The sequence below is a fragment of the Scyliorhinus torazame genome, chromosome 4, assembly GCF_047496885.1.
Source record: "Scyliorhinus torazame isolate Kashiwa2021f chromosome 4, sScyTor2.1, whole genome shotgun sequence".
Lineage (NCBI taxonomy): Eukaryota > Metazoa > Chordata > Chondrichthyes > Carcharhiniformes > Scyliorhinidae > Scyliorhinus > Scyliorhinus torazame.
Window position 1 is genome coordinate 111,272,586 of NC_092710.1, and position 26,322 is coordinate 111,298,907.

At 49.4% G+C, this 26,322-nt stretch overlaps 1 protein-coding gene across 2 annotated transcripts in view; it reads left to right on the forward strand.

The window, feature by feature from the left end:
* The window catches only part of LOC140410418 (interferon-induced, double-stranded RNA-activated protein kinase-like), a 179,348-nt gene that overhangs the window by 90,085 nt on the left and 62,941 nt on the right, over positions 1–26,322 (forward strand). For both annotated transcript variants that reach the window (XM_072498487.1, XM_072498488.1), the window contains exons 7-11: positions 11,327–11,423; positions 13,110–13,207; positions 13,694–13,802; positions 20,068–20,126; positions 26,116–26,185. In XM_072498487.1, coding sequence (XP_072354588.1) covers positions 11,327–11,423; positions 13,110–13,207; positions 13,694–13,802; positions 20,068–20,126; positions 26,116–26,185 — 433 coding nt within the window. The remainder of the gene's footprint in view (positions 1–11,326; positions 11,424–13,109; positions 13,208–13,693; positions 13,803–20,067; positions 20,127–26,115; positions 26,186–26,322) is intronic.

Sequence of the window (26,322 nt, forward strand, 5' to 3'; positions counted from 1 at the left end):
TCACCATCTGTGACTCCCTCTTTTTTTTAAACCAAATATTTGGGGACAAGACATCCGAGAAAAATACTGACACAGTGCGAGCCGTCTCGCAGCCTGTGTGATCTACCATCCTAGTGTTTGAGGATGTAAATAGCATCTGGAAGCAACCTAAGGGTTGCCATAAAGAAACAAAAGAGTTTTGAACTTAAAGAGCCAAAATGGGGTGCGTATGGGCCGCGGCGGGTAAGAATGGGTGGAATCCCCGGGTAGGACGGTGATCAGTGCCGTATGTGCTCTACCCGAGTGTAGCTGACCAGAGGGGGGTCCTCAGGCAGGGCGGGGACCAGTGCCGTTTCTCCACTGCCTGAGCGACCGGCAAGAACGGTAAGAATTTGTGGTCGTTGTGGGGGCTGCCTCTTATGATTACCTTTGAATCAGAAGAGTAGCTATGATTGGTTGTCTGCCGACAAACTTGTTCCATTAACTGCCAGTGGGCGTTAAAAGAGTGGTGGCGTGGGGCCATGAAAACTTTAAATGAACAAACAACATTCAACATTCACAATAACAAACAAACATACGTTACAAACATGGTGCAGATTCCATCAGAAAGGACACCGTATCTCTCCATCGGTTCCTTTTTACCATCATCTGGACACCTCATTGTTCTGAAGCGAACAGAGTTGCAAAGGGATTCGTTTGGTGGGAGTCAGACTCTATGTCACCATCTTCTCCTGGCTGCCATACTCTTGACTGGAGTAGGTGCGATAAAGCTACTTAGGGTGAATTGGGGTCCATCTCATCATTCCGGATGAGCCTGAATGAATTGTCTCGGTGCCAGAATCATGTGTCGAGGTTGGAACAAGCAAGGTTTTAATCCGTAATCGTCGGGCAGTGGGTCTGGGTCAGGGGCTTTAATGTATGTTATCTCGAAGGGGTCGCTGGAATCATGTTCGGAATCGCTGGGAGTGGGGCCTGGTGCAGGGGTGTAATCGTAGCGTGGTGTGCTGGGGGCCGTCTTCGCTATCGCTGTCGCTGCTGGTTGAAGAAAGGGAGAGGCGGAGTCATGCCTCTGGGGGTGGAGTCGAAGTCGTGTCTGAGGACGGGCTGGACTGGTTGGGGGAGGGTAGGAATACGTCATTCGTGGGTGGGGCGTGCTCAGCTGCTGCTGCGAGCCAGATGTGGTGTGAATGGTTATTCTGCGAGCCATATGCCTTAAGCTGGTTTATGTGGAACCACGCAGACTTGCCATTAGGATAGGTGATTTTATATACAGAGAGGCTGACTTTATCTGAGATGGAGTAGGGTCTGGAAAGTTTGGGGGAAAGGAATGAACTGGGGTTGTATAGGGATAGCATGACTTGCTGCCCTACTACAAACCCGGTGGTGTGTACCTTTTTATCAAAGCAAACTTTGCTTTGTTTCTTGCGGGTTCCAAGCCTGACGGCTGCTGCAAGCTGGGCGGCTTTCACATATATATATATTTATTAAAATTTTATAACACAATTTTTCTCCCTTACAAATAATAACCCCCCCCCGCCCCCCCCCCCCCACCCCCGGCAACAAATAAAACCGAGAAATTGCGCAGAGCAAGATATATACATGGCAAAATGATATATTTACACAGCTTTGTACACTGGCCCTCACCCGTACGTGCCAGTTTCCCCGACCCTTCATGTTATCTCTTGCTCATCCACCCTCCCAGGCAGTCCCCCTTCCCAGGGCATTCCCCTCCCGTCCCCCCCCCGCAAGGTTGCTGCTGCTGACCGACCTTCCTCTAACGCTCCGCGAGATAGTCTAGGAACGGTTGCCACCGCCTGTAGAACCCCTGCGCAGACCCTCTCAAGGCGAACTTAATCCTCTCCAATTTTATGAACCCGGCCATATCATTTATCCAGGCCTCCAGGCTGGGGGGCTTCGCCTCTTTACACATTAACAAGATCCTTCGCCGGGCTACTAGGGACGCAAAGGCCAGAATGCCGGCCTCTTTCGCCTCCTGCACTCCCGTTTCGTCCACTACTCCAAATATTGCTAGCCCCCAGCTTGGCTTGACCCGGACTTTCACCACCTGAGATATTGCTCCCTCCACTCCTCTCCAGAACCCCTCCAGTGGCGGGCATGACCAAAACATATGGACATGGTTCGCCGGGCTCCCTGAGCACCTTCCACATCTGTCCTCTACCCCAAAGAACCTACTCAGCCTCGCCCCCGTCAAGTGCGCTCTGTGGACCACCTTAAATTGTATCAGGCTGAGCCTGGCACACAAGGAGGAGGAATTAACCCTACCCAGGGCATCAGCCCACAGACCTTCCTCGATCTCCTCCACCAGCTCCTCCTCCCATTTACCCTTCAACTCTTCTACCAGCGCTTCCCCCTCTTCTTTCAACTCTTGGTGTATTTCCGACACCTTGCCCTCCCCGACCCATACACCCGAGATCACCCTATCTTGAACTTCTTGTGCCGGGAGCAACGGGAATTCCCTCACCTGTCGCCTCACAAAAGCCCTCACCTGCATATATCTAAAGGCATTTCCCGGGGGTAACTCGAACTTCTCCTCCAGTGCCGCTAGGCTCGCAACCGCCCCGTCGATGAACAGGTCCCCCTTTCTTCCAATCCCCGCCCGATGCCAGCTCTGGAACCCCCCGTCCATCTTCCCTGGGACAAACCGGTGGTTACCCCTGATCGGGGACCACACCGATGCTCCCGTTGCACCCCGGTGCCGTCTCTACAGGCCCCAGATCCTTAGCGTTGCGGCCACCACCGGGCTCGTGGTATACTTTGTCGGCGAGAGCGGCAGCGGTGCCGTCACCAACGCCCCCAGGCTCGTTCCTTTACAGGACGCCATCTCCATCCTCTTCCATGCCGCCCCCTCTCCCTCCATAACCCACTTGCGGATCATCGCCACATTTGCTGCCCAGTAGTAGCTCCCCAGGTTTGGCAGCGCCAACCCTCCTCGGTCCCTACTGCGTTCCAGGAACCCTCTCCTTACTCTCGGGGTCTTATTCGCCCACACAAACCCCATAATACTCCTGCCCACTCTCTTAAAAAGGGCCTTAGTGATCACGATGGGAAGGCACTGAAACACAAACAGAAACCTCGGAAGGACCACCATTTTGACCGACTGCACTCTACCCGCCAGCGAGAGCGGTAACATGTCCCATCTTTTGAAATCCTCCTCCATTTGCTCCACCAACCTCGTCAGATTCAGTTTATGTAGGGTCCCCCAACTCCTGGCTATCTGGATCCCCAGATACCGAAAGCTCCCCTCCGCCCTCCTCAGCGGTAGGTCCCGTATCCCTCTTTCTTGGTCCCCCGCCTGTAAGTCAAAGAACTCACTCTTCCCTACATTGAGCTTATAGCCCGAAAACTCCCCAAACTCCCTTAGAGTCTGCATGACCTCCACCATCCCCTCCATTGGATCCGCCACGTACAGCAACAGGTCATCCGCATACAGCGACACCCGATGCTCTTCTCCCCCTCGGACCACCCCCCTCCATTTATTAGACTCCCTCAATGACATGGCCAATGGTTCGATCGCCAATGCGAACAACAGGGGGGACAGGGGGCACCCCTGCCTCGTCCCTCGGTACAGTCGAAAGTACTCCGACCTCCGCCGGTTCGTCACTACACTCGCCACCGGGGCTCTGTAAAGGAGCTTAACCCAATTGATAAACCCTATCCCGAACCCAAACCTATGCAGCACCTCCCAGAGGTACTCCCACTCTACTCGGTCAAAGGCCTTCTCCGCGTCCATAGCTGCCACTATCTCCGCCTCTCCCTCCTCCGATGGCATCATTATCACGTTTAAGAGCCGCCGCACATTGGTGTTTATTTGCCTGCCCTTTACAAATCCCGTCTGGTCCTCGTGGATTACCCCTGGGACACAGTCCTCGATCCTCGTGGCCAGCACTTTTGCCAGCAACTTTGCATCCACATTGAGGAGCGAGATCGGCCTATACGATCCACATTGCAGTGGGTCCTTGTCCCGCTTTAGGATCAAAGAAATTGTCGCTTCCGACATTGTCGGGGGCAGGGTCCCCTCCTCTCTTGCCTCATTAAAGGTCCTCACCAGTAGCGGGGCCAACAGATCTGCGTACTTCCTGTAGAACTCCACCGGGAATCCGTCCGGTCCCGGGGCCTTCCCCGCCTGCATGCTCCCCAAACCCTTGCTCAGCTCCTCCAACCCAATTGGTGCCCCCAAACCAGCCACCTCTTGCTCCTCCACCATCGGGAATCTCAGCTGATCTAGGAATCGTCTCATCCCCTCTTCCCCCGCTGGGGGCTGGGATCTGTACAGCTCTTCATAAAAGGCCTTGAACACCTCGTTTATTTTCATTGCACTCCGAACCGTGGCTCCCCTTCCATCTTTGACTCCCCCTATTTCCCTCGCTGCCATCCTCTTACGGAGCTGGTGTGCCAGCATCCGATTAGCCTTTTCCCCATACTCGTAGGTCACCCCCTGCGCTTTCCTCCACTGTGCCTCCGCCTTCCCTGTGGTCAACAGGTCAAACTCCGTCTGGAGCCGTCGTCTTTCCCCAAGTAATCTTTCCTCCGGGGCCTCTGCGTATCTCCTGTCCACTCTCAAAATCTCCCTCACTAACCTCTCCCTTTCCATACCCTCTGTCTTCTCCCTATGAGCCCTAATGGAAATTAGCTCTCCCCTGATCACCGCCTTCAACGCCTCCCTTACCACCCCCACCCACATCTCCCCGTTGTCGTTGGCGTCCAAGTACTTTTCGATACACCCCCTCACCTTCCCACACACCACCTCGTCCGCCAGCAGTCCCACATCCAGCCGCCACAACGGGCGTTGGTCCCTCTCCTCTCCCAGCTCCAGTTCCACCCAGTGCGGGGCATGGTCCGAAATGGCTATAGCCGAATACTCCGTCCCCTCCACCCTTGGGATGAGCGCCCTACCCAGAACAAAGAAATCTATCCGGGAGTAGGCTTTGTGTACATGGGAGAAGAAAGAAAATTCCTTGGCCTGCGGCCTTGCAAACCGCCATGGGTCCACTCCCCCCATCTGATCCATACACCCCCTAAGTACCTTGGCCGCTGCTGACCTCTTTCCAGTCCTTGATTTGGAGCGGTCCAGTGCTGGATCCAACACTGTATTGAAGTCCCCTCCCATTATCAGGCCTCCTATCTCCAGGTCCGGAATGCGCCCCAACATGCGCTACATGAATCCTGCATCATCCCAGTTCGGGGCGTATACGTTTACCAACACCACCCACGTCCCTTGCAGCCTACCGCTCACCATTACATATCGCCCTCCATTGTCCGCTACAATAGTCTTGGCCTCAAATTACACCCACTTTCCCACCAATATTGCCACCCCTCTATTCTTCGTGTCTAGTCCCGAGTGGAATACCTGTCCTACCCATTCCTTTCTTAACCTGACCTGGTCCGCCACCTTCAGGTGTGTCTCTTGGAGCATGACCACGTCCGCCTTCAGTCCCTTTAAGTGCGCGAACACTCGAGCCCTCGTCACCGGCCCATTCAGGCCCCTCACGTTCCACGTTATCAGCAGGATTGGAGGGGCTCTCACCCCCCCCCACGCCCCGCCGACTAGCCATCTCCTTTTCTGGGCCAGTCCCGTGTCCACGCCTCCCTCACCCTCCAGTCCGACAGAGGGGGGACCCCCGTCCCGACCACCTCTTCTGTGTCCCATTCCCTTTCGGCCAGTGCAGCAGCAACCCTTCCCCCCCCCCCCCCCCCTTTCCCCCCTCCCCTCCCCCCCACTAGACCCCTGTCTAGCTTTTGTGCTCCCCCCATGTCACTCCCGTAAGTCAACTGACGCCTGCTGACCCCGGCTTCCCCCGCCGTCCCATTGACTTCCCCGCATGGGAGTCTCCAAATCCAGATGCATTCCTTCGTTCCCCTTCCCGCCTTTCTTCCCGCGCGCGGGAAAACAAACCCCGCTTTCCAAAGCCCGCTCCGCCCCCTCTGGCGCAGCTCCTGTCGCGGCCTTGTCTCTCTCCCCCAGCCCATGTAACATTTCCTGCGCGTGATTGACCCCCTATATACAACAACCATCACACATCAAACCCCAAAACATCCCCCCCACCCTCACAAACCCTCAGTTAGAGTCCAACTTTTCGGCTTGTACAAAGGTCCACGCCTCTTCAGGCGTTTCGAAGTAATAGTGTTGGCCCTTGTATGTGACCCACAGCCGCGCTGGCTGCAGCATTCCGAATTTCACTTCTTTCCGGTACAACGCCGCTTTGGCCCGGTTGAAACCCGCTCTCCGCTTTGCAACCTCCGTGCTCCAGTCCGGGTATATTCGGATCTCTGCATTGTCCCACTTACTGTTCCGCTCCTTCTTGGCCCATCTCAGGACCCACTCTCTGTCCGTGAACCGGTGGAACCTCACCACCATCGCCCTTGGCGGCTCATTTGCCTGGGGCTTCTTTGCCAGCACCCGATGTGCCCCATCCAACTCCAGTGGCCTCGAAGGGGCCTTCGTGCCCATCATCGCCTCGAGCATCGTGCTCGCGTATGCCCCGGCATCAGCCCCCTCCACTCCCTCAGGGAGACCCTGGATTTGCAGATTCTTTCTCCTCGACCTGTTCTCCAGGTCTTCGAATCTTCCCGCCCACCTCTTGTGTAGCGCCTCGTTCTGCTCCACTCTCACCGCCAGGCCCACGAGCTCGTTCTCGTTCTGACTGACTCTTTTCTGTACCTCCTGGATCTTAGCTTCGTGGGCCTTCTGCGTGATCCCAAGTCCTTCAATTGCCAAAAGCATAGGCGCCAACATCTCTTTGCGCATCTCCTCGCGCTGCTCCTCGAAGCAGCGCTTGATGAACTCCTGCAGCTCCCCTTTGTCCCTGGCCGCCGACATTTTGTTTTCTTTCCCTCGCTTCTCCCGTTGCTCCAGTGCCGCTCCTTTGGCCGTTACACTTCTGGTCCGTTTCATAGAAGTTGGCAGTGTTTGCTTCACCAGTCTGCCCCAAAAAGTCTATGGAAGCTCCTGAAAAAGGTCTGAGAGTCGGCTCCAGACAGGAGCTGCCGAATGAGCGACCTACTCCTCCATGGCCGCCACCAGAAGCCTCGTCCCTGCTTCTTCAATGGCCTTGGTAGATCCTTTCACAGTTGTTCCCTCTGCTGCTAGAATTCACCTTTGATAGAGTCAAGTCAGATTGCAGCTTTAAGCTTGCCCTTCCCCCGCCTGCCTGCTGGAAGAGGCCCTCGTCTAAACCTGCAGCTCAAGCCAAATCTTTCACTGTTTCTGCCGAGTCTGGTAGCCAAAAGACATAACATTCCTGGGGGACACTGTCAGGGGAATGCTGCAGTCTTCTTCCCACACCGGGAAATGTCAAACAAATGCCGTGGGGGCCCTGTAAAAGAGCCCAAAAGTCCGTTCCAAGCGGGAGCTGCCGAATATGCGACCTAGCTCTGCATAGCCGCACCCGGAAGTCGGCCTTCACATTCTCAATAACCTGTTGTGCTGCTTTCTCATGCGTGAGGGCGGTGACCGTGGGGCTGGCCAAATCCCGTCCTAATAAATATTCTGTGCCTTTCATGGGGGTGTGGGGGGTGTATCCTGTGGACGTGGATACTGTGTTTCGAATGAACATTAATGCAAATGGGAGAACTGTGTCCCAGGTGCTGTTGTGCTGTTGCACCATTTTTCTGAGGGTGGCTTTTAGAGTTCTGTTCATCCTTTCTACAATGCCGCTTGATTGGGGGTGGTATGCAGTGTGAAACTTTTGCTTTATTCCGAAAATTGTGAGGACGTTTTTCATCACTTGTCCTGTAAATTGGGAGCCTTGATCGGACTCAATACCGCGTGGGAGGCCCCATCTTGTAAAGATGTGCTGAGTGAGGATTTTAGCTGTCGTTTTGGCTGTGTTTGTTCTGGATGGAAAAGCTTCTACCCATTTTGTGAAGGTGTCGATGACCACCAACACATACTTAAAACCATTCCTGCAGGGGGGTAGGGGTCCTATATAATCTATCTGCAAATTCATCCAGGGGCCATTAACGGGGCGGGTGTAACTAAGCTGAGCCGTTCTTGCATATCTGTCCGGATTGTTCTGGGCACAGATTAAGCAATTCTCAATGTAATGAGTAACATTGGCTTTTAAATCAGGCCACCAGCAGAGAGGTCTGAGGTGGGCTAGGGTGGGTTCAATGCCCTGGTGTCCATGATTGACATGGAACTGACAAAAAATTTGATTCCTGTCCTGGCTGGGGACTACATAAATGCCATCTTTTAAAATCACACCGTCATGTGTGGTTATCGGGTTTTTAAACTGATCATAAGGGGCTGGGAAGTTGCCTTTTAAAACGTCCCTGAGCTTCTCATCTTCCTTTTGAGCCGTTGCCAAATCTTGAATGTTGGTCTGTGAGACCTGAACCGCGTGTCCTGGGGTGCTTTCGGGGGGGGGTTCCAAAAGTGACCATGTCTGGAACCTGCCTTCGCTAGGGCGTCTGCTTTAACGTTACCGGGGGGGGAAGAACGATGATGACTGTGAACTTTGATGATTCCATATTTCCTATCTTTGGCTGTCTCTAGGATATGCCGGAGTAATGGGGATGAGGGTAGGGGCTTTCCGTCTGCGGAAACAAATCCTCTAGTTTCCCACAGGGATAGGAATTTGGGTAAACTGTTGCAGACATATAAACTGTCCGATTATATGTCGGCTGGGGTCAGAAACGAGTCTGGGTGTTCTACAATATAAGCTATGGCTGCCCGTTCTGCTGCCTGCTTTCTTAGCATTGTCCATATTTCCCTGCAATCTTTGCAAACATTCATTTTGTATTCTGGAAGTGGTCATCCCAGATAGCTACAATAGTCTCTTCCCAGCATCTCGCCATCTGAATCCCTTCTTTTTCTCTCTCCCCCTCCCTCTCTTTTCCCTCTCTTGCTTTCTCTCTCTTCCCTTATATCTTTCCTTCCCTCCATCTCACCCTACCTTTCTCCCCCCCTCTCTTTTCCCTCCCTTTCTCTCTTTCCTCCATTTCTCTTTTTTCCTTCCCTCCTGTCTCTTCCCCTCTTTCCCTACTTTCTCTCTCCTTCTGTCCCTCTTCCCCTACCTTTTGCTCCCCTCTCTTTTCCCTCCCTTTCTCTCTCTGTCCTTCCTTACTCCCTCTGTCGTCCTCCCTCCTTCCCACCGCTCATGCTCTCTTCTTCACTTTTCTTACTTTCTCCTTCTCTCCCCCCCCCACTTTTTATTTCACCCTTGCTCACCCTCTCTCTCTCGCTGTCTCTCTCTACTCCCCCACCTTTTTCGCTTTACTACCTTCCTCACCTCTCCCCCCCCTACTCCCTCCCTACCCCATTCCCCCCTCCCCACACCTCGCCACGTCTCTCCTCCTCCCTTCACCTCTCCCTCCCTTCTGCCCCCTCCAGAACCCTCACACCCCCTCCCTGTCCCTCTCCCCCCTCCCCGACCCACTCCCTCTCTCCCCTCCCTCCCCACCCCTCTCCTCCCACTCTGCTCCACTCCTCTTCCTCGGCCCACTCCACTCCACTCCCATCCAGCCCCTCACCTCTCCCTCCCGCCGCACTCCCTCCCCCCTGAACTCCCTCCCTCCCCGCCCCTCTCCTACGTCCCCTCCCTCACTGCCCCTCCTCCCTCCCTCCCTTCCGCCCTTCACCACTCCTCTCTCTCTCTCTTTCCTTCCTCCCTCTCTCCTTTCATTTCCTTCTTGCTCTCTTTCCCTCCTCTCTCCTTTCCTCCTTCACTTTCTCTATTTCCCTCACTAGGCTTCATGTCATTTGAACGCTTTGAGCTCTCCTCTCAATATTTGCAAGTCGTACATGTGTCCATCACGTTGTCATGCCAACCAAACACTTTGGGTGATGAACTATTTGGTTAATTGCCTACTAATTATTCAGTTATTCAGATATGTTCAATTAATTGATGCACTCAGTTGCAGAACAACTAATTACATCCGTGATCCGTATACTCGGGCTGACACACCCCACACTCCTCAGCCCCTGGTTCAGTTATGCTCGTAGAAGGACCAGATTCATTGATGCTCACCAGCTTCCTGTGGGAGAGGAAATCTGGGGGGGGAATGTTGTACCTGCCATTTCACAGGAGGAGCTGCCACTGGGTAAAGCTCTGTGGAGGGAGTGTGAAGGAATTATCCTTGTGATCCTTCTCTGCATCAGTTCTGGTGCATCTGGTACCACGATTGCAAGCCCCAAAATGGCAGTCTGGGCATGGCATTGCTCAACATCAGTATAATGGGATGAAGTTATGGAGGGGAGATTTCCCTCTCTTCCCGATATCTGTGGGGAGGAATCTCTGGCTTTTTGCTTTAATGTGGATGCACTTTAGAGCGGCACAGTGATTAGCACTGTGGCTTCACAGCGCCAGGGGCCTAGGTTGAATTCTGGCCTCGGGTGACTATCTGTGTGGGTTTTTTCCGGGTGCTCCGGTTTCCTCCCACAGTCCAAAGGTGTGCAGGTTAGGTGGTTTGTCCATGCTAAAATTGCCCTTAGTGTCCAAAAAGGTTAGGTGTGGTTTTTTTCCATCTCTTACTTGGAAGACGGAAGAACAGCAAGCACAGCTGTGACAAGCCTCTAGCTGTGCTCCAGGGTGTTGACAATGTGTCTTCTGACAGATGTTTCCAGTCCTCTGGGAGAGGAAAAGAGTTGAGGGAGATTTAAACTGAAATCTGTCACACCCTCGGCCTGTCCTCATGAACCTCGCAGGTCTTCTGTCTGTTGCAGCAAGTGGGGATGGGGGTGGGGGAAGGTGGAATTCCAATTCCCCGTCTTTACAGACCCTTCCCTGTTCTTGGATAATGAAACAAAAGACTTGATGTGTCCTCCTGCATCGTATAGATGGGCACATTAAGCTTGCACCTACTCCAGATGCAGCCATCTGTGGGGGAGAAAACCCAATAAGGTGGCACGAGCAGGTGCCCGGCAAATTGTTGTAACTGCCTCTTTTTTTTGCTCCTTCCCTGTTCCTTGTTGAGTGCCCCAAGAGCAAAGATTCTCCTTGTGCATCAATAGAAGTATCTCACTGTCAGATTTCATCTTGAATTTACTGGGGCAGTGAGATCCGCAGGCACCGTCTTTTGGACAAAATCTTAAACCCAGGTTCCATATGCCCTCACAGTTGAGCATGAAAGAGCCCATATAACTACTTTGAAGAAGACCAGGAGAGGTTTTCCCTGCTGTTTTGGCCAAAATTAATCTCTCAACTAATATCACAATACCCTATGATCTGGTTATTTATCACATTACTGCTTATGGGAGCTTGCTTTCGCAAATTGGCTACTGTGCTTTCTACATTACAGAATTTCAAAAGTACGTGATTGACTATAAAGCATATTGGGACATCCAGACATTTTGAAATATATAAATGCAAGTTCTTTTACTTTTTAGCTCAAAAGAAGATCAAGCTGATGAGAATGGGAGGAGGATTGAAGATTTCACAGCTACGTGTATGGATGGAGGGTCGGCAGATACCAATTCCGGAATGGTACTGTGGTTATCAAGATGTCCCACTTTTATAAGGATAGCCGTTCATAATTCTACTGCTTTTTCTGAGGGATATCCATTAACATTGCAATCCCAATCCAAAGAAGTAGAGGTTAGGTGGATGGACCATGATCAATGCGTGGGGTTACAGGGATAGGGCGGGGGAGTGGGGCTGGGTGGGGTGCTCTTTCGGAGGGTGGGTGCAGATTCGATGGGCCGAATGGCCTCCTTCTACACTGTAGGGATTCTATGAACTGAGCTGGGTCAGCGCGTTGCTGAGGAAATGAGAATGGGATACAATTACCCACATGGGAAAGTTCCAGTGCAAACACCAATCTTCTGATATAAACTGCTCATTTTTTCCCCCTTTCACTGGTTGGGAATTTCCTTATGGATTGTTTTGTACGGGCCACGAGGAGTCCACACCCAGTTGGCCAAAACAAAAACTTACTTTATTTTACAACTGTTATTATATACAGCTCCAGTAGCTCCCTACTGGGTCTTCTCTAGTCAGTGCCTGACTGGCTGACTCTATTTATACATTGCCAGACATTGTTAAAGGTCCCGCCCCCTTATCGGCAGGTGGTGCTCGTATTCTGCAATGTGCACAGGGCAGGCAATCATTCCTACCTGGTAAGACCTGTGCGGGTTATAACAGATTGCCTCAATCTACCGCTCCTCACCTAGCACAGCGTTCCTATTTCCACTAACAACAGTTCTCATCCTTGTTTTCAATTCCCTCCATGGCCTTGCCCCCTTCCCTGTCTCTGTAATCTCCTCCAGCCCCAGAACCCTCCCTGATTTTGATTGCTACTGGTTTGGCTTTGGAATTCTCCCACACCTCCAAACCTTCCACCTCGCTCCTCCTTTAAAGGCACTTTGCTAAAGTTTACCACTCTAAGCTTATGGTCACCTGCTCCAGTATCTCCAATGTGGTTCTGTGTTAACTTTTATTTCATACGCTCCTGTGAAGTACCTTGGGACATTTCACTCAATAAGAGGTGCTGTATGAAAGCAAGTCATTGTTGAATGTGCCACTTTTGACTTGGCCTGGTGTTTTTGCACCAGAGAACAGAGCCAGACATGAAGCGCCAAAGTCCTCAGTGGTGGAGTGTCTTGGATGGAGTTTGAAAGTCCAGTGTCACCTGTTAGACATAGAACATACAGTGCAGAAGGAGGCCATTCGGCCCATCGAGTCTACACCGACCCACTTAAGCCCTCACTTCCACCCTATCCCCATAACCCAGTAACCCCTCCTAACCACTAAGGGCAATTTATCATGGCCAATCCACCTAACCTGCACGTCTTTGGACTGTGGGAGGAAACCGGAGCACCCGGAGGAAATCGGAGCACCCGGAGGAAACCCACGCAGACACAAGGAGTACGTGCAGACTCCACACAGACAGTGACCCAGCGGGGAATTGAACCTGGGACCCTGGCGCTGTGAAGCCACAGGCTAATCACTTGTGCTACCGTGCTGCTGGTCAGTTTATGGGATGGGGCCAGACAACAATTTGTTCTGCCCAGTCATGATGCATTTACAATATGTTATGTTCGAATCACTCATAACTGACCCATCCAGTATCTTTAATGCAGGAGTCCGCACATACAAAATTCACCCTTATTTAAAAGATAATGCAGAAACAAACTTGACTTTTTAAATGCTCTGTTCCTTAATCAATTGCAGCTAAATCCAGTTGGAGCCTTGAACGAATATTGCCAAAAAAGAAAACTGACCTGCTACGTTGAGGAAGTGAAGAAGCGTGGACTGGCTCACTCTCCAGAGTAAGTAAACAATGGTGCGTTTCATGTCACAGCAGCTCGCTCCAGAAAATAGAAACAGAAAACTGCTCCCAGCCAAGATCCAGACGCGTTAGGGGTGAATGGCCCTCTCCTTTGCGGTTCCATCCTCTCGATTGAAGTAAAATGAATTGATCTGGAATTCGCTGCCTGAAAATGTGGAGGAAACTGATTCAATGATAACTTTCATCAAAAGAATTTGGATAAATCCTTGAAAAGGAAGAATTTGTAGGGTAGTAAGGAAAGAGCAAGAGGAGGGTGGGGGCAGCGGTTGGGTGGCAGGTGGTGGGGGGGGGGGCAGTGGGATTAATTGGATTGCCCTTTTAAAAGTGTTGGAGCAGACTCAAGGGGTTGAATGGCCTTCTGTGCTGCACAATTGTATGGTCCGTGATGGAGGAGGATGTGTAATTACGTCCTGGTGAACATTTTCTTTTGAAGGTTTGTGACTTATCGTGCAATTCTGTTTTCCAGATTTACCCTTCAATATGTAATAGATGGTAAAAAGTTTCCAAATGCTTCTGCAGAAAACAAACAGAAGGCCAGACGGAAAGCTGCCATCCTCGCTTTGAAGGAACTTAAGGTATTGCTTGAGCTGCTCGTCTCTCCTCCCAGTTATTAACCTTTGTCCCAAGCAAATATTTTGAGATTCAGCGTATATTCATCTTGAGAATAGAGGGTTTTTCTCACTGTCATTTAATGTCACCCATTCCTGCAAAAAAAAAGCAATTTTTATTGATATTAGAGCGGGTTCCACGTTGCAGGTAAATTGTGGTACGATTGTAATTTTAGCACAGCTAGGAGCCCATTTGGCCCATTGTGCCAGGGTTGGCTCCTCACCAGCACGACTGTAATAGAATAATAGAGTACTGGTTGAGGTACTGAATTTATAATCCAGAAGTTGTGAGTTCAGTCCTTCTCCTCCTTCCACCCTGTTTAGCACAGGGCTAAATCGCTGGCTTTGAAAGCAGACCAGCAGCACGGTTCAATTCCCGTACCAGCCTCCCCGAACAGGCGCTGGAATGTGGCGACTAGGGGCTTTTCACAGTAACTTCATTTGAAGCCTACTTGTGACAATAAGCCATTTTCATTTCATTTTCATTTCATTTCATTTCTCCTCCTTCCATCCTTCTCCTCCTTCCACCTTCTCCTCCTTCCAGCCGCAAGCTGCAGAATTAATCATAATAACATTTGGTCAGTTTATGGGATGGGGCCAGACAACAATTTGTTTGGAAAACCACCATTCCTCCCAGATATGGATGGCAGGTTCCTACATCCATAAGGTCCCTTATGCGCTTCAAGAGAAGGGAGCTGCCACTCCAATCAGTTCTGGGTCTATAGAACGTGCAAGTCCCCTATTATACTGTCATTGAGTCTTTTTCAGCAGAAGGAGGCCATTTGACCCATCAAGCTTATGCTGGCTCTTCATGGAAAAATCCAATCAATCCCATTCGTCCGCTCTATCTCAGTAGCCGTACAAGTTTATTTCCCTCAAGCGCACATCCCATTTCACTTTAAAATCATTCACCATCTCTGCTTCCATTGCCCCTGTAGGCAGTGAATTCCAGGTCATTACCACTCACTGCGTAAAACAATTCTTCCTCACAAAGCCTCTGCATCCAACATACAAAACCTTAAACATGTATGCCCTGGATGTGCCATCAGCATAATGGAACATTTATTCTTGTCTACTACATCCAAGTAATCGTGTACACTTCCATCAAACCTCCACTCATAGGTCTTTTCTCTAAGGAGAAACAACCCCAGCTTCCCTGACCTTGTAGCTAAAATCCTTCACCATAAGAACCATTCTGGCAAATTCTCTGAACCTTCTCAAAGACCCTCACATCCTTCCTACAGTGTGGCGATCAGAACTGGATGCAATACTCTAGTTGTGGCCTAATCAGAGATTTGTAAAAGTTCAGCATAACCTCCCTGCTTTTGTACTCAAATATCTCTATTTACGAAGCCTGATATCCTAGGCGGCACGGTGGCGCAGTGGTTAGCACTGTTGCCTCACGGCACCGAGGACCTGGGTTCGATCCCGGCCCCAGGTTACTGTCCATGTGGAGTTTGCACATTCTCCCCATATCTGCATGGGTCTCACCCCCACAACCCAAAAAGATGTGCAGGGTAGGTGGATTGGCCATGCTAAACTGCCCCTTAATTGGAAAACAATAATTGGGTACTCTAAATTTAATTTTTAAAAATGATGCCTGAGCTCCCACATTCTTTGCTAACTCTCATTATGTTGCACCACCTTCAAAGATGTATGCACATGGATCCCCACACGCCCAGTCCCTACTCGCCCCTTAAAACTGTGCCATTACATCTACACTGCCTCTCCCTCTTCCTGTTGCCAACATGCATCACCTCACACTTCTCTGTATTAAATCCCATCTGATACTTGCCAGCCCACTCTGCTAACCTATCTATGTCCTATTGCAGTTGTTTGCTATCGCCCTCACTCTTGTATTTGTATCATGACGAGGCTCTGGGTGCCTTTTTGAAAAAAAAATATTTTTATTAGGGTATTTGCAATTTTTATAATAATAACAGCAACATAAACATGGCACATTGAACATCTCCACCCCCATCACAATCTTCACCTCACCCAACAATAAAACAACAGTCTGCCCCCCCCCCCTTTTTTTTGGAATTCTGTTTCTGCTGACATTTTAATTTTCCACGAGAAAATCGACGAACGGCTGTTGCCTCCGGGCGAACACTAGCATTGACCCTCTTAAGGCGAACTTTATTTTCTCGAGACTGAGAATCCAGCCATGTCACTAACCCAGGTCTCTGCACTCGGGGGCTTAGAGTCCCTCCACATTAACAAGATCCGTCTCCGGGCTACCAGGGAGGCAAAGGCCAAAACGTCATCCACTTTCGCCCCCTGAACTCCCGGCTCTTCCGACACTCCAAAGATCGCCACCTCCGGACTTGGCACCACCCGTGTTTTGCGCACCGTGGACATTGCCTTAGCGAAACCCTGCCAAAACCCTCTGAGCTCAGGGCATGCCCAAAACATGTGGACATAATTTGCTGGACTTCCCACGGTTCCGGGTGCCTTTGAATAAAGAGAGATGGAAATCAGGATGTTGCAAACTAGTGAACACAGTTTACAGAGACAGACTTTAGCAGGATTCATTTTTAAAATTAAATTTAAAGTACCCAATTACTTTTTTTTTCCAATTAAGGGGCAATTTAGCGTGGCCAATCCAACTACCGTCCACATCTTTGGGCTGTGGAGGTGAGAGCCATGCAAACACGGGGAGAACGTGCAAACTCCACACGGACAGTGACCCGGGGCTGGGTCCTTGGCGCCCTGAGGCAGCAGTGCTAACCACTGAGCCACCTTGCTGACCTGATTTAGAATGACTTCATTAAAACATTCTTCTCCCAACGGCAAGCGTAGTTACAGGTCGACATAGATCGGAGTATTTCCGACTATATAGGGGAACAAGACAGGGATGCTCGCTGTCTCCATTGTTGTTCGCGTTGGCAATTGAACCTCTGGCCATGGCGTTGAGAGACTCCAGGAAATGGAGAGGGGTGATTAGAGGGGGAGAAGAACACCAAGTCTCGTTATATGCGGATGACCTATTGTTATACGTGTCGGACCTAGCGGGGGGAATGATAGAGGTTATGCGAATTTTGAGGGGGTTCGGGGATTTCTCGGGGTATAGGCTAAACATGGGGAAGAGTGAATTATTTGTGATACATCCAGGGGACCAGAGTAGAGAGATAGAAGGCTTGCCTCTAAGGAAAGTGGAAAGAAACTTCCGATACCTGGGGATTCAGATCGCTAGGAGCTGGGGAACCTTGCACAGACTTAATCTGACACGGTTGGTAGAACAAATGGAGGAGGACTTCAAGAGGTGGGACATGCAGCCTCTATCGCTGGCGGGCAGGGTGCAAGCAATTAAGATGATGGTCCTCCCGAGGTTTTTATTTGTATTTCAATGTCTCCCTATACTAATCACTAAGACCTTTTTTAATAAAATAGACAGGAGCATCACGAGCTTCGTGTGGGCAGGGAAAGTTCCGAGAGTAAGGAGGGGGTTCCTTCAGCGTAGTAGGGACAGAGGAGGATTGGCACTACCGAACTTGGGCGATTACTATTGGGCTGCCAATGTGACAATGATACGTAAATGGATGATGGAGGGTGAGGGAGCGGCGTGGGAAAGACTGGAGAGAAAGTCCTGTAAAGGGACGAGTTTAGAGGCGCTGGTGACGGCGCCGCTACCGATCTCACCTAAAAAGTTTACCACGAACCCGGTGGTGGCGGCAACATTGAATATCTGGGGACAGTGGAGGCGACAGAGAGGGGTGCGGGGAGCCCTGGTGGGGTCCCCAATCAGGAACAACCATAGGTTCGCCCCAGGAAGAATGGATGGAGGATTTCAGAGCTGGTTCCAGTTGGGAATTAGGAGGGTGGGAGATTTATTTATAGATGGGACTTTTGCGAGCTTGGGAGCATTGGAGGAAAAGTATAAGTTGCCCCGGGGAAATTTCTTGAGATATATGCAGGTGAGGGCATTTACTAGACAACAGGTGAGGGAATTTCCGTTGCTCCTGACACAGGGGATACAGGACAGGGTGCTTTCAGGGGTGTGGGTCGGAGAGGGCAAGGTGTCAGAGATTTACCGAGAGATGAGGGAAGAGGGGGAGGAGTCGGTGGGCGAACTAAAAGGAAAGTGGGAAGAAGAACTAGGGGAGGAGATAGAGGAGGGTATGTGGGCTGATGCCCTAAGCAGGGTAAATTCCTCTTCCTCATGCGCCAGGCTTAGCCTGATTCAATTTAAGGTGCTACATACAGCACACATAACGGGAGCAAGATTGAGCAGGTTCTTTGGAGTGGAGGACAAATGTGGGAGGTGTGGCGGGAGCCCGGCAAACCACGCACATATGTTTTGGGCATGCCCGGCACTGGAAGGGTATTGGAAGGGAGTGACTGGAGTGATTTCGCGGGTGGTGAAGGCCCGGGTCAAACCAGGCTGGGGGTTAGCTCTATTTGGAGTTGCGGAAGAGCCGGGAGTGCAGGAGGCGAAAGAGGCCGACGTTGTGGCCTTTGCGTCCCTAGTAGCCCGGCGCAGGATCCTACTCGTGGAAGGAGGCGAAACCCCCCGGACTGGAGGCCTGGGTAAATGATATGGCGGGGTTCATTAAATTGGAGCAGATAAAGTTTGCCCTGAGAGGATCGGCTCAAGGGTTCACCAGGCGGTGGCAGCCATTTCTCGACTACCTAGGGGAACGTTAGAGGGAAGACAGATGACCAGCAGCAGCAACCCAGGGGGAGGGGGAGGGGGGGGGGGGGTTTCGTTTAGGTCAAAGATAAAGGGGTTTTGTTACTTGTGTATTGTTTAAAATTTCTGTATTATTGTTGCGTTTGCTTTGTAAGAGGGGAAAAATTGTTGTTTGGGAAAAAAATTTCAATAAAACATTTATATAAAAAAAAACATTCTTCTCTCAGTCTCCAGTTACATGTGATCTGACATCACTGATGATGGACTCTACCCACTTTATATTACACCACCCCCTAAGTCTATAGTTCTACTTAAAAAAAATATTCTTTCCCAGGACATGGGTGGTCGCTGACTGGATCAGCATTTGTTGCCCATTCCTAGTTGCCTTTGGGAAGGTAGTGGTGAGCTACCTTCATGAACTACTGCCATTAACTATTTACATAATCAACCTACTCCTCATGTTTTTGCCAAGAGAGTTGTTGGAATCGGAAACATTCTATCTGAAAAGGTGGTGGAAGCTGATTTAGTAAACAATAGTTGGACGGGCACTTGATAAGGAATTTCTAGGTTCATGGATAAAGAGTGGGTGGGACTAACCATGACTCCTCTTTAAACAGACATGATGGGCTGAATGGCTTTTGGGCTGTAAGTTGCTATGATTCAGGGAAATTCAAGAGAAACCCTTTTACCCAGAGAGTGGTGAGAATGTGGCTCTATATCTCAAGGAGTGGATGTCGAGCATGGATATGTCAAAGGAGAAGCTGGTTAAGTAAATGAAGGAGAAAAGTGTATGCGGATGAGCTGATATGGTGAGATGAAGAGGGACAAGAGCACACTGGGGTGGAGAATAAATGCTGCCATAGACCCGTTGGGCTAAATGGCCAGTTTAATCATAGAATTTACAGTGCAGAAGGAGGCCATTCGGCCCATCACGTCTGCACTGGCTCTTGGAAAGAGCACCCTACTTAAGCCCAACCTCAACCCCCTTAACCCAGTAACACCACCTCACCTTTTTAGACACTAATTTATCATGGCCAATCCACCTAACCCGCACATCTTTGCACAGTGGGAGGAAACCGGAGCACCCGGAGGAAACCCACGCACACACGGGGAGGATGTGCAGACTCCACTCAGACTCCACACGCCCCAAGCTGGGACCCTGGAGCTGTGAAGCAACTGTGCTAACCACTGTGCTACCCTGCTGCCCCCCTTTCGTGCGTGTAGCAGTGCTTGTTACCAGTATTGCACTGATAGATTTCACCCCCCCCCCCCCCCCCAAGGGCAAAAATGGCAGGTAGAAAGATACCCAGACAGACCATGAACCGAGAGGTGTGCAACTGGTTGAAATATCTTCCTGTTGTTGATGCAAACACCTTGGAAAGGAAAGCTCAAACATGCCTAAATGTGCATTTGTCACAGAAGTCTGGATTGGGTTAATTACCCCAGTCATAGCCTTTAGCTAATTTGCAGAATTAGGTAAGTTTGTTACTAAGTATGTAAGTCCACATGTAAATAAAGTCCATTTAGGTCATCAGGTTTTGAGTTTGTTTTCTGAAACTCTAATGTTTTCTTTGTTTTTTTCTGAACTTGGTAAACTAGATATCATGGCAGACACAGGATGAGTTGGGCCGTGTTTCATCAGATGGACTTTCTTTGAGGTAAGTTTGTGAAAAATACCACAGGAAGCTGCACTTCATTATTTGTAGCAGGTGTAACACTAAATCACCTGCAAAACCTGCTCCAAACTCTTTAAAATGTCAAGTTTTTGCTTTGATCATTGTTTTGTGTACAATTGAATGAAACCACTTATGCAAGTTGATCTGGGTAGATTCTTGTTTATATTAGTTTCATATATTGCGATCAGTGATTCCCTTATGTGAGCTATTCCTGTTCAGTCCTCAAACAGAAGTCTGTGACCTGATATTTGACGTTACCTTACCTCTGATTTATGGTCCTTGTCCAGCATCCGCTTCAATAGAAACCTCCTTGTCAGTTATTGGGAAAAGGGAAGCCATGTCTTCACTCCCCACTTCAAACTCCCCATTAGGGGATTTGGGCAGCTGGATGGTATCAGCTAACTCCCGAAAACTGGCAGTCCTTCTCTCCATGAACAGGTCCCCAAATCGCTCCAGACCCTTCACTTCCCAAGATTTAAATGTTGGGTCCAACCCAGACGGCAGGAAAAGATGATTGTTGCAAACAGGGGCTAGTGAAGACAGGGAAAGAGCTGAGAATGCTGTCTAAACTCTTTCCAAATTCTAAGAGAGGAGACCACCATTGGGTCTGAGGAAAATCTGGTAGGAGAAAAAGGGCAATGGTGCAGTGATTATGGCAAGAAGAGTAGAGGTAGAGCAGGAGCGAGCCTCCATCGGCCCCAAATTGATTTGGAATCACTAATCCACAACAGTATTTTTTGAATGTTAGCAGTAACAGAACAATAAATTGGGGGGGGGGGTGGGGGGCAACGCCTTTGGGACAGAACGCTACGGATTCTGGGATTCTTACCCACCCAAATAAATTATTATTGACCTTGATTAAAAAAGGACTCGGGGAGAAAAATGGGAAAACATTAAAAGAAAAAGAAAAACCTCATGAGCACGTTCAGTTTAATCATCTGAATCCGACCTGTCAGAGATAGAGGAAGACTATTCCACATCTGCAAATCCATTTTGATGCTATTAACCAGACTCCTGTAATTCAACTTGTGAAGTAGTGGCCCACCTTGACCCCCAGATAGCGAAAACGTGTCTTAGAAAGGCGAAAGGGTAACGTCTCCAATTCGGCCCGTCTCCCAGGGGGGTTAGCTGGGAAACATTCGCTCTTACCTATGTTCAGTCTATACCCCGAGAAGGAGCCAAAGGGGTTAAGCAACTTCATTATGCCATCTATGGAGAGGGCTGGATCCGGAATATAAAGAAGTAGGTCATCTGCATAGAGAGAGACACCCGATGCTCCACCCCATCCCAACAAATACCTCTCCACTGACTCAAGGGCCTCAGCACCATAGCGAGCAGCTCCATTGCCAGAGCGACCTGGAGTGGAGAAAGTGGCAGCCCTGCCTAGTCCCCCTATTCAAGGGAAAATAGAGTTCAGAACGTTTGTACGCACACTGGCAATGTATTATATCACAGGCAAATCCAGGATGCAAATTTATTACCAAATCCAAAACTTCAAAGAATGTCAAATAAACACTCCCATTCCACCCGGTCAAATACCTTTTCAGCATCAAGAGAAACTATCACCTCCAGCTCGGTTACTGGGGAAGGGAAGAGGATCACATTTAACAGGCGGCATATATTGGCCAACAATTGTAGGCCTTTCATGAAGCCTGTTTGATTCTCTGAAATTATATTTAGGAGGCAAGGCTCCAGCCAGAGCACCAACACCGTGATAAATAGCTTGATGACCGCATTGAAAAACGATATAGGGCAGTACGAACCACACTCTATCAGGTCTTTGTCTTTCTTAAGAAGCAAGGAAATAGAGGCTTGTGTGAGGCCTGGAAGCAGTGACCCCTGGATAGGGAACCATTGAACAAGTCCAATAATAATTGCACAAGCTGTTCCAAGAACTTCTTGTAAAATTCAATCGGAAAGCCATCTGGATGCGGGGCCTTGCCAGATTGCATCAGCCTAATACATTTTTAAATCTCATCCGGGCATAACCGGGAGTCCAATTCATTGCTCAGATCCACCTCAACTGTTCGGATGTGTCGACCGGCCAGGAAGTCAGATATGAATCATTTAGCTGCAGGGGGCTCTGATCTATAAAGATCATGGTAAAAGGATTTTAAAACCGCCTGAATTTGGGGCACCCAAATTTGGGGCGGCACGGTGGCACAGTGGTTAACACTGCTGCCTCACAGCGTAGGGTCCCTGCTTCAATTCTGGCCTTTGTCACTGTCTGTGTGGAGTTTGTACATTCTCCCTGTGTCTGTGTGGGTTTCCTCCAGGTGCTCTGCTTACCTCCCACAGTCTAAAGATGTGCAGGTTAGATGGATTGACCATGCTAAATTGTCCCTTAGTGTCCAACGGTTAGGTGAGGTTATGGGGATAAGGTGGGGCAGAGGGCCTGGGTTGGGATACTCTTTTGGAGGGTCAGTGCAAGCTCAGGCTGTATGGCCTCCTTCCACATTGTAGGGATTCTAAGTATCTGAGTAATCTCCCAGGAAGTCGCCTGCCGTTTCAGTTGGTGAGCCAGAAGACGAACATGTCCCTGAAGTTGTACTGACGTACCGCCCTGCCAGTAGACAATAGCTCAAACTGGGTCTGCATTTTTTCCGATTTGCGAGTAGCTCCGGAGTAGGATCAAGCGAGCACTGGTGATCCACTTCTAGAATGGAATCCACCAGCCTCTGCTGCTCAAACCTAGCTGTTTCGACATAAGTTCCCTGTAAGAGGTAACCCCGCCCTGAGGACCACCTTAAGAGCTTGCCACAACGTGGAGGGTGAAATTGAATCGGAGCGATTTGATTTTATATAGTCGTCTATGGCAGTGGTCATACGCTCACAGTTTTTCATCAGCTAACAATGTTGTATCTAATCTCCAGGGTGGACGCCCCCATCTGCGTCATAAAAGAAGACACAGCCCTGGCCATCCCCAATAGAACCAGGGAATTAGATTTGGAACGGTCCAATTGTTGTCCAAAACGCAATTCAGTTCCTCACCTAAAATGAGCTGGTGTGAGTCGAGGTTAGGAAGGGGGACCGGCAGAGAGTTAATAATCATCCCAGTTGGGGGCCTAAATATTAATCATGACCACCGGGGTGTTCGACAGGGAGCAACCAGCAATAACATATCGACCATTAGGGTCAGCTATAATCTGAGAGGGGGAAAACTGAAGTCTTCTGTAAATTAAAATCGCCGTACCCCTGGGCCTACCATTAAACCTGGAATGAAAAACCTGCCCCACCCACCCCTTGCGCAGCCTGACCTGGTCGCTGAGTGGGTCTCCTGCAAGAAAACAGCATTGGAGTTTAAACTCTTGAGATGGGCAAATGCCCACGACTTCTTCACTGGATCATTCAACCCCCTAACGTTCTAGGTGACCAAGTGGACTGGAGGCCTCTCCCCCCCCCCCCTTAATCTAAAGTCAGCCATTTCCACCAAACGAGATTAACTAAGGGGCACTGGAAAGGTAAAGCAAAAAGATCCACCCAAGATGGCCACCAAACCAAGTCAAAAGACTGGACAAAGAAAAACCCAACAGACACCATCAGCAAACTACCCCCTACCCCTACCGCCCCCCCCCCCAAACAACGTCATCACTGTTGAGTGTGACCACACCCAAAAGTAAGTAAGAGCGAGGCAAACAAAAACCTACCCTGCAACTAAAACCTACATTTAACAAAACAAACAAAACAGAAACTCGAAGCTCATTTTCTAAAAAAACACAAGAAAGAGCTGCAGCGAATCCTCCGAAACCACTCCCACTAACTAACTCCCCAGTTAGCAGGGACACTCTCACTGGCGAAAAGAAAAAATAGATAAAATAAAAGACTACCAAAACCACCCCCCCCAGTTAACTTGCCTGCCTCACCAACGACTAAATGTCGCGCCGATCAACTACTTTCTTTTAAAAAGAAAGGAAACCACCTATTAAGATGAAAAACCAAACCCCAGATAATAGAGAACCTCAAATATAATAAAAAACAATACAAACGCAGTTCGCTAAAGCAGCACGCATTGACCAGGCAGTTAGAAGACAAAGATTACATTTATTTAAGCTATTACACTCCCCACCTCCCAAAGAGTCTTTTTATACTAGAGGTCTGATTCCCCAGTTAAGGGGGAAACCCCGCCCCTCATTACCGGGGAACCTAATATTCAGAGGAGGTCACCTGGAATCTAATTGTCCTGACACCTTGACCTCCTTGAGGGTTATAACACCCAACAAGTAAGAAAAAAACACAAGAAATACTAACAATACAACATACCAGTCGACAGAGCCACAAACCAAATTACTCCGTGCACAACTTGGGCCTCTTAAGAGTCCGCATCCCCTGGCATATTGAAAAAGTAGTTTCCTCGAATGTTACTCTAGGATGGGCTGGATATACCATCTCATACTTGACTCATCTCTTCAACAGGGCACTCTTATATACTCCGTTGAACGTGGCTCCTTTTTATCGTCAACTCCGCATCCATGGCTACTTGAAGTCGTGGTGTTCCCTCCCCCATCACAGAACCCTCTCTTCCTTATAATTTTCCTGTTTTCCAGGTCATTCAGCTTGATCCTCAGCACATTATGCATTTGGGCTACCAAAGTCAGATCGGACACCAGCACGGCAATCCGATCACTATGGGCTGATGTAGCCATCTCCATACCCTTGATCGTGGCTCCCTTGGCTTTGACGGCCTCATTAGTTTTTCCCAGAACCTCACGAATGGAGGCCAAGCCTCATCGATTCTGCACGTTCTCCCAGTGTCTGCGTGGGTTTCCTCCGGGTGCTCCGGTTTCTTCCCACAATCCAAAGACATGCAGGTTAGGTGGATTGGCCATGATAAATTGCCCTTAGTGTCCAAAAAATGTTAGGAGGGGTTATTGGGTCACGGGGACAGGGTGGAAGTGAGGGCTTAAGTGGGTCGGTGCAGACTCGATGGGCTGAATGGCCTCCTTCTGCACTGTATGTTCTATGTTTTAAGACCCTAAAGTTCAACAGATAATTAATTATCTGAAACAATGACTATCTTTTCACAGTCATGGCATTTTGAATAATTCCGTTCTCTAGTTATGCACTCAATCAGTACCTAAAGACATCAATGAATCAAACAATCTATCAGAGGGCCACTCACGCGGCCCACTCACTAGCTGAGATTGCCCACCTCTCAGTTCATAGAATCATAGAACCCGTACAGTGCAGAAGGAGGCCATTGACCCACTGAATCTGCACCGACTCTCCAAAAGAGCAGTCTGCCTAAGTCCAATACCCCATCCTATCCTCGTAATCCCACCTAACCTTTGGACACCAAGGGCAATTTAGCATGGCCAATCCACCTAAGCAGCACATCTTTGGACTGTGGGAGGAAATTGGGAGCACCCGGAGGAAACCCATGCAGGCAGGGGAGAATGTGCTGACTCCGCACAGTCACCCGAGGTTGGAATTGAATCCAGGTCCCTGCCGCTGTGAGGCAGCCGTGCTAACCACCGTGCTGCCGCCATCTGCACTACTTTCATTAAAGAACTCCTGTATTTTGCTATTGGTCACGGTGCCAAATATTGTTTTTGTGGACCATGAAGGAATCCACACCGAGTAGTTTAAATGACACAAAGTTTTATTATCAAGGACTATTATTTACACAACATGGAAAATTCCTGCTGGGTCTCCTCCCATCGGTACCAAAACATGTTGTCTTTATACAAGCATAATTAGGCTGGTTATGACAATTGTCTTATTACAAAGTGTTTTAGGACATTGTCCCACATTAAACATACCACATAAATGTAATACATAAATTCAGTTGGCTAAATTCAATTAACCAGTGATTGTTTGGAAAGGCCAAAGATGCTGCTGCAGAGTTCCAGTTAGTTTTAATAAGATTTCTCAGGTGTGATTTGTAAAATGTGTCTTGAGTCGTGGCACAGAATGAATTATAATGTATTCAGACCCAATGAATGGCCCCTCACATGTTTCTGATTTCTTTTAGGAGGAGCTCTGAACATTCGAATGGTTCCAGCTTCATTATATTCAAGCACACTAATTCAATTACGAATGGGGTACGGTACAACTTTCTGACAGATTTGCCTATGTTGGGGTGCTTGGTTTGCTTTGCTTTCTTGCCTGTCAGACGAGATGTTAAACTGCTTTCTCAGGTGGATTCCACAGTACTATTTGAAGAAGCAAGTGAGATCAC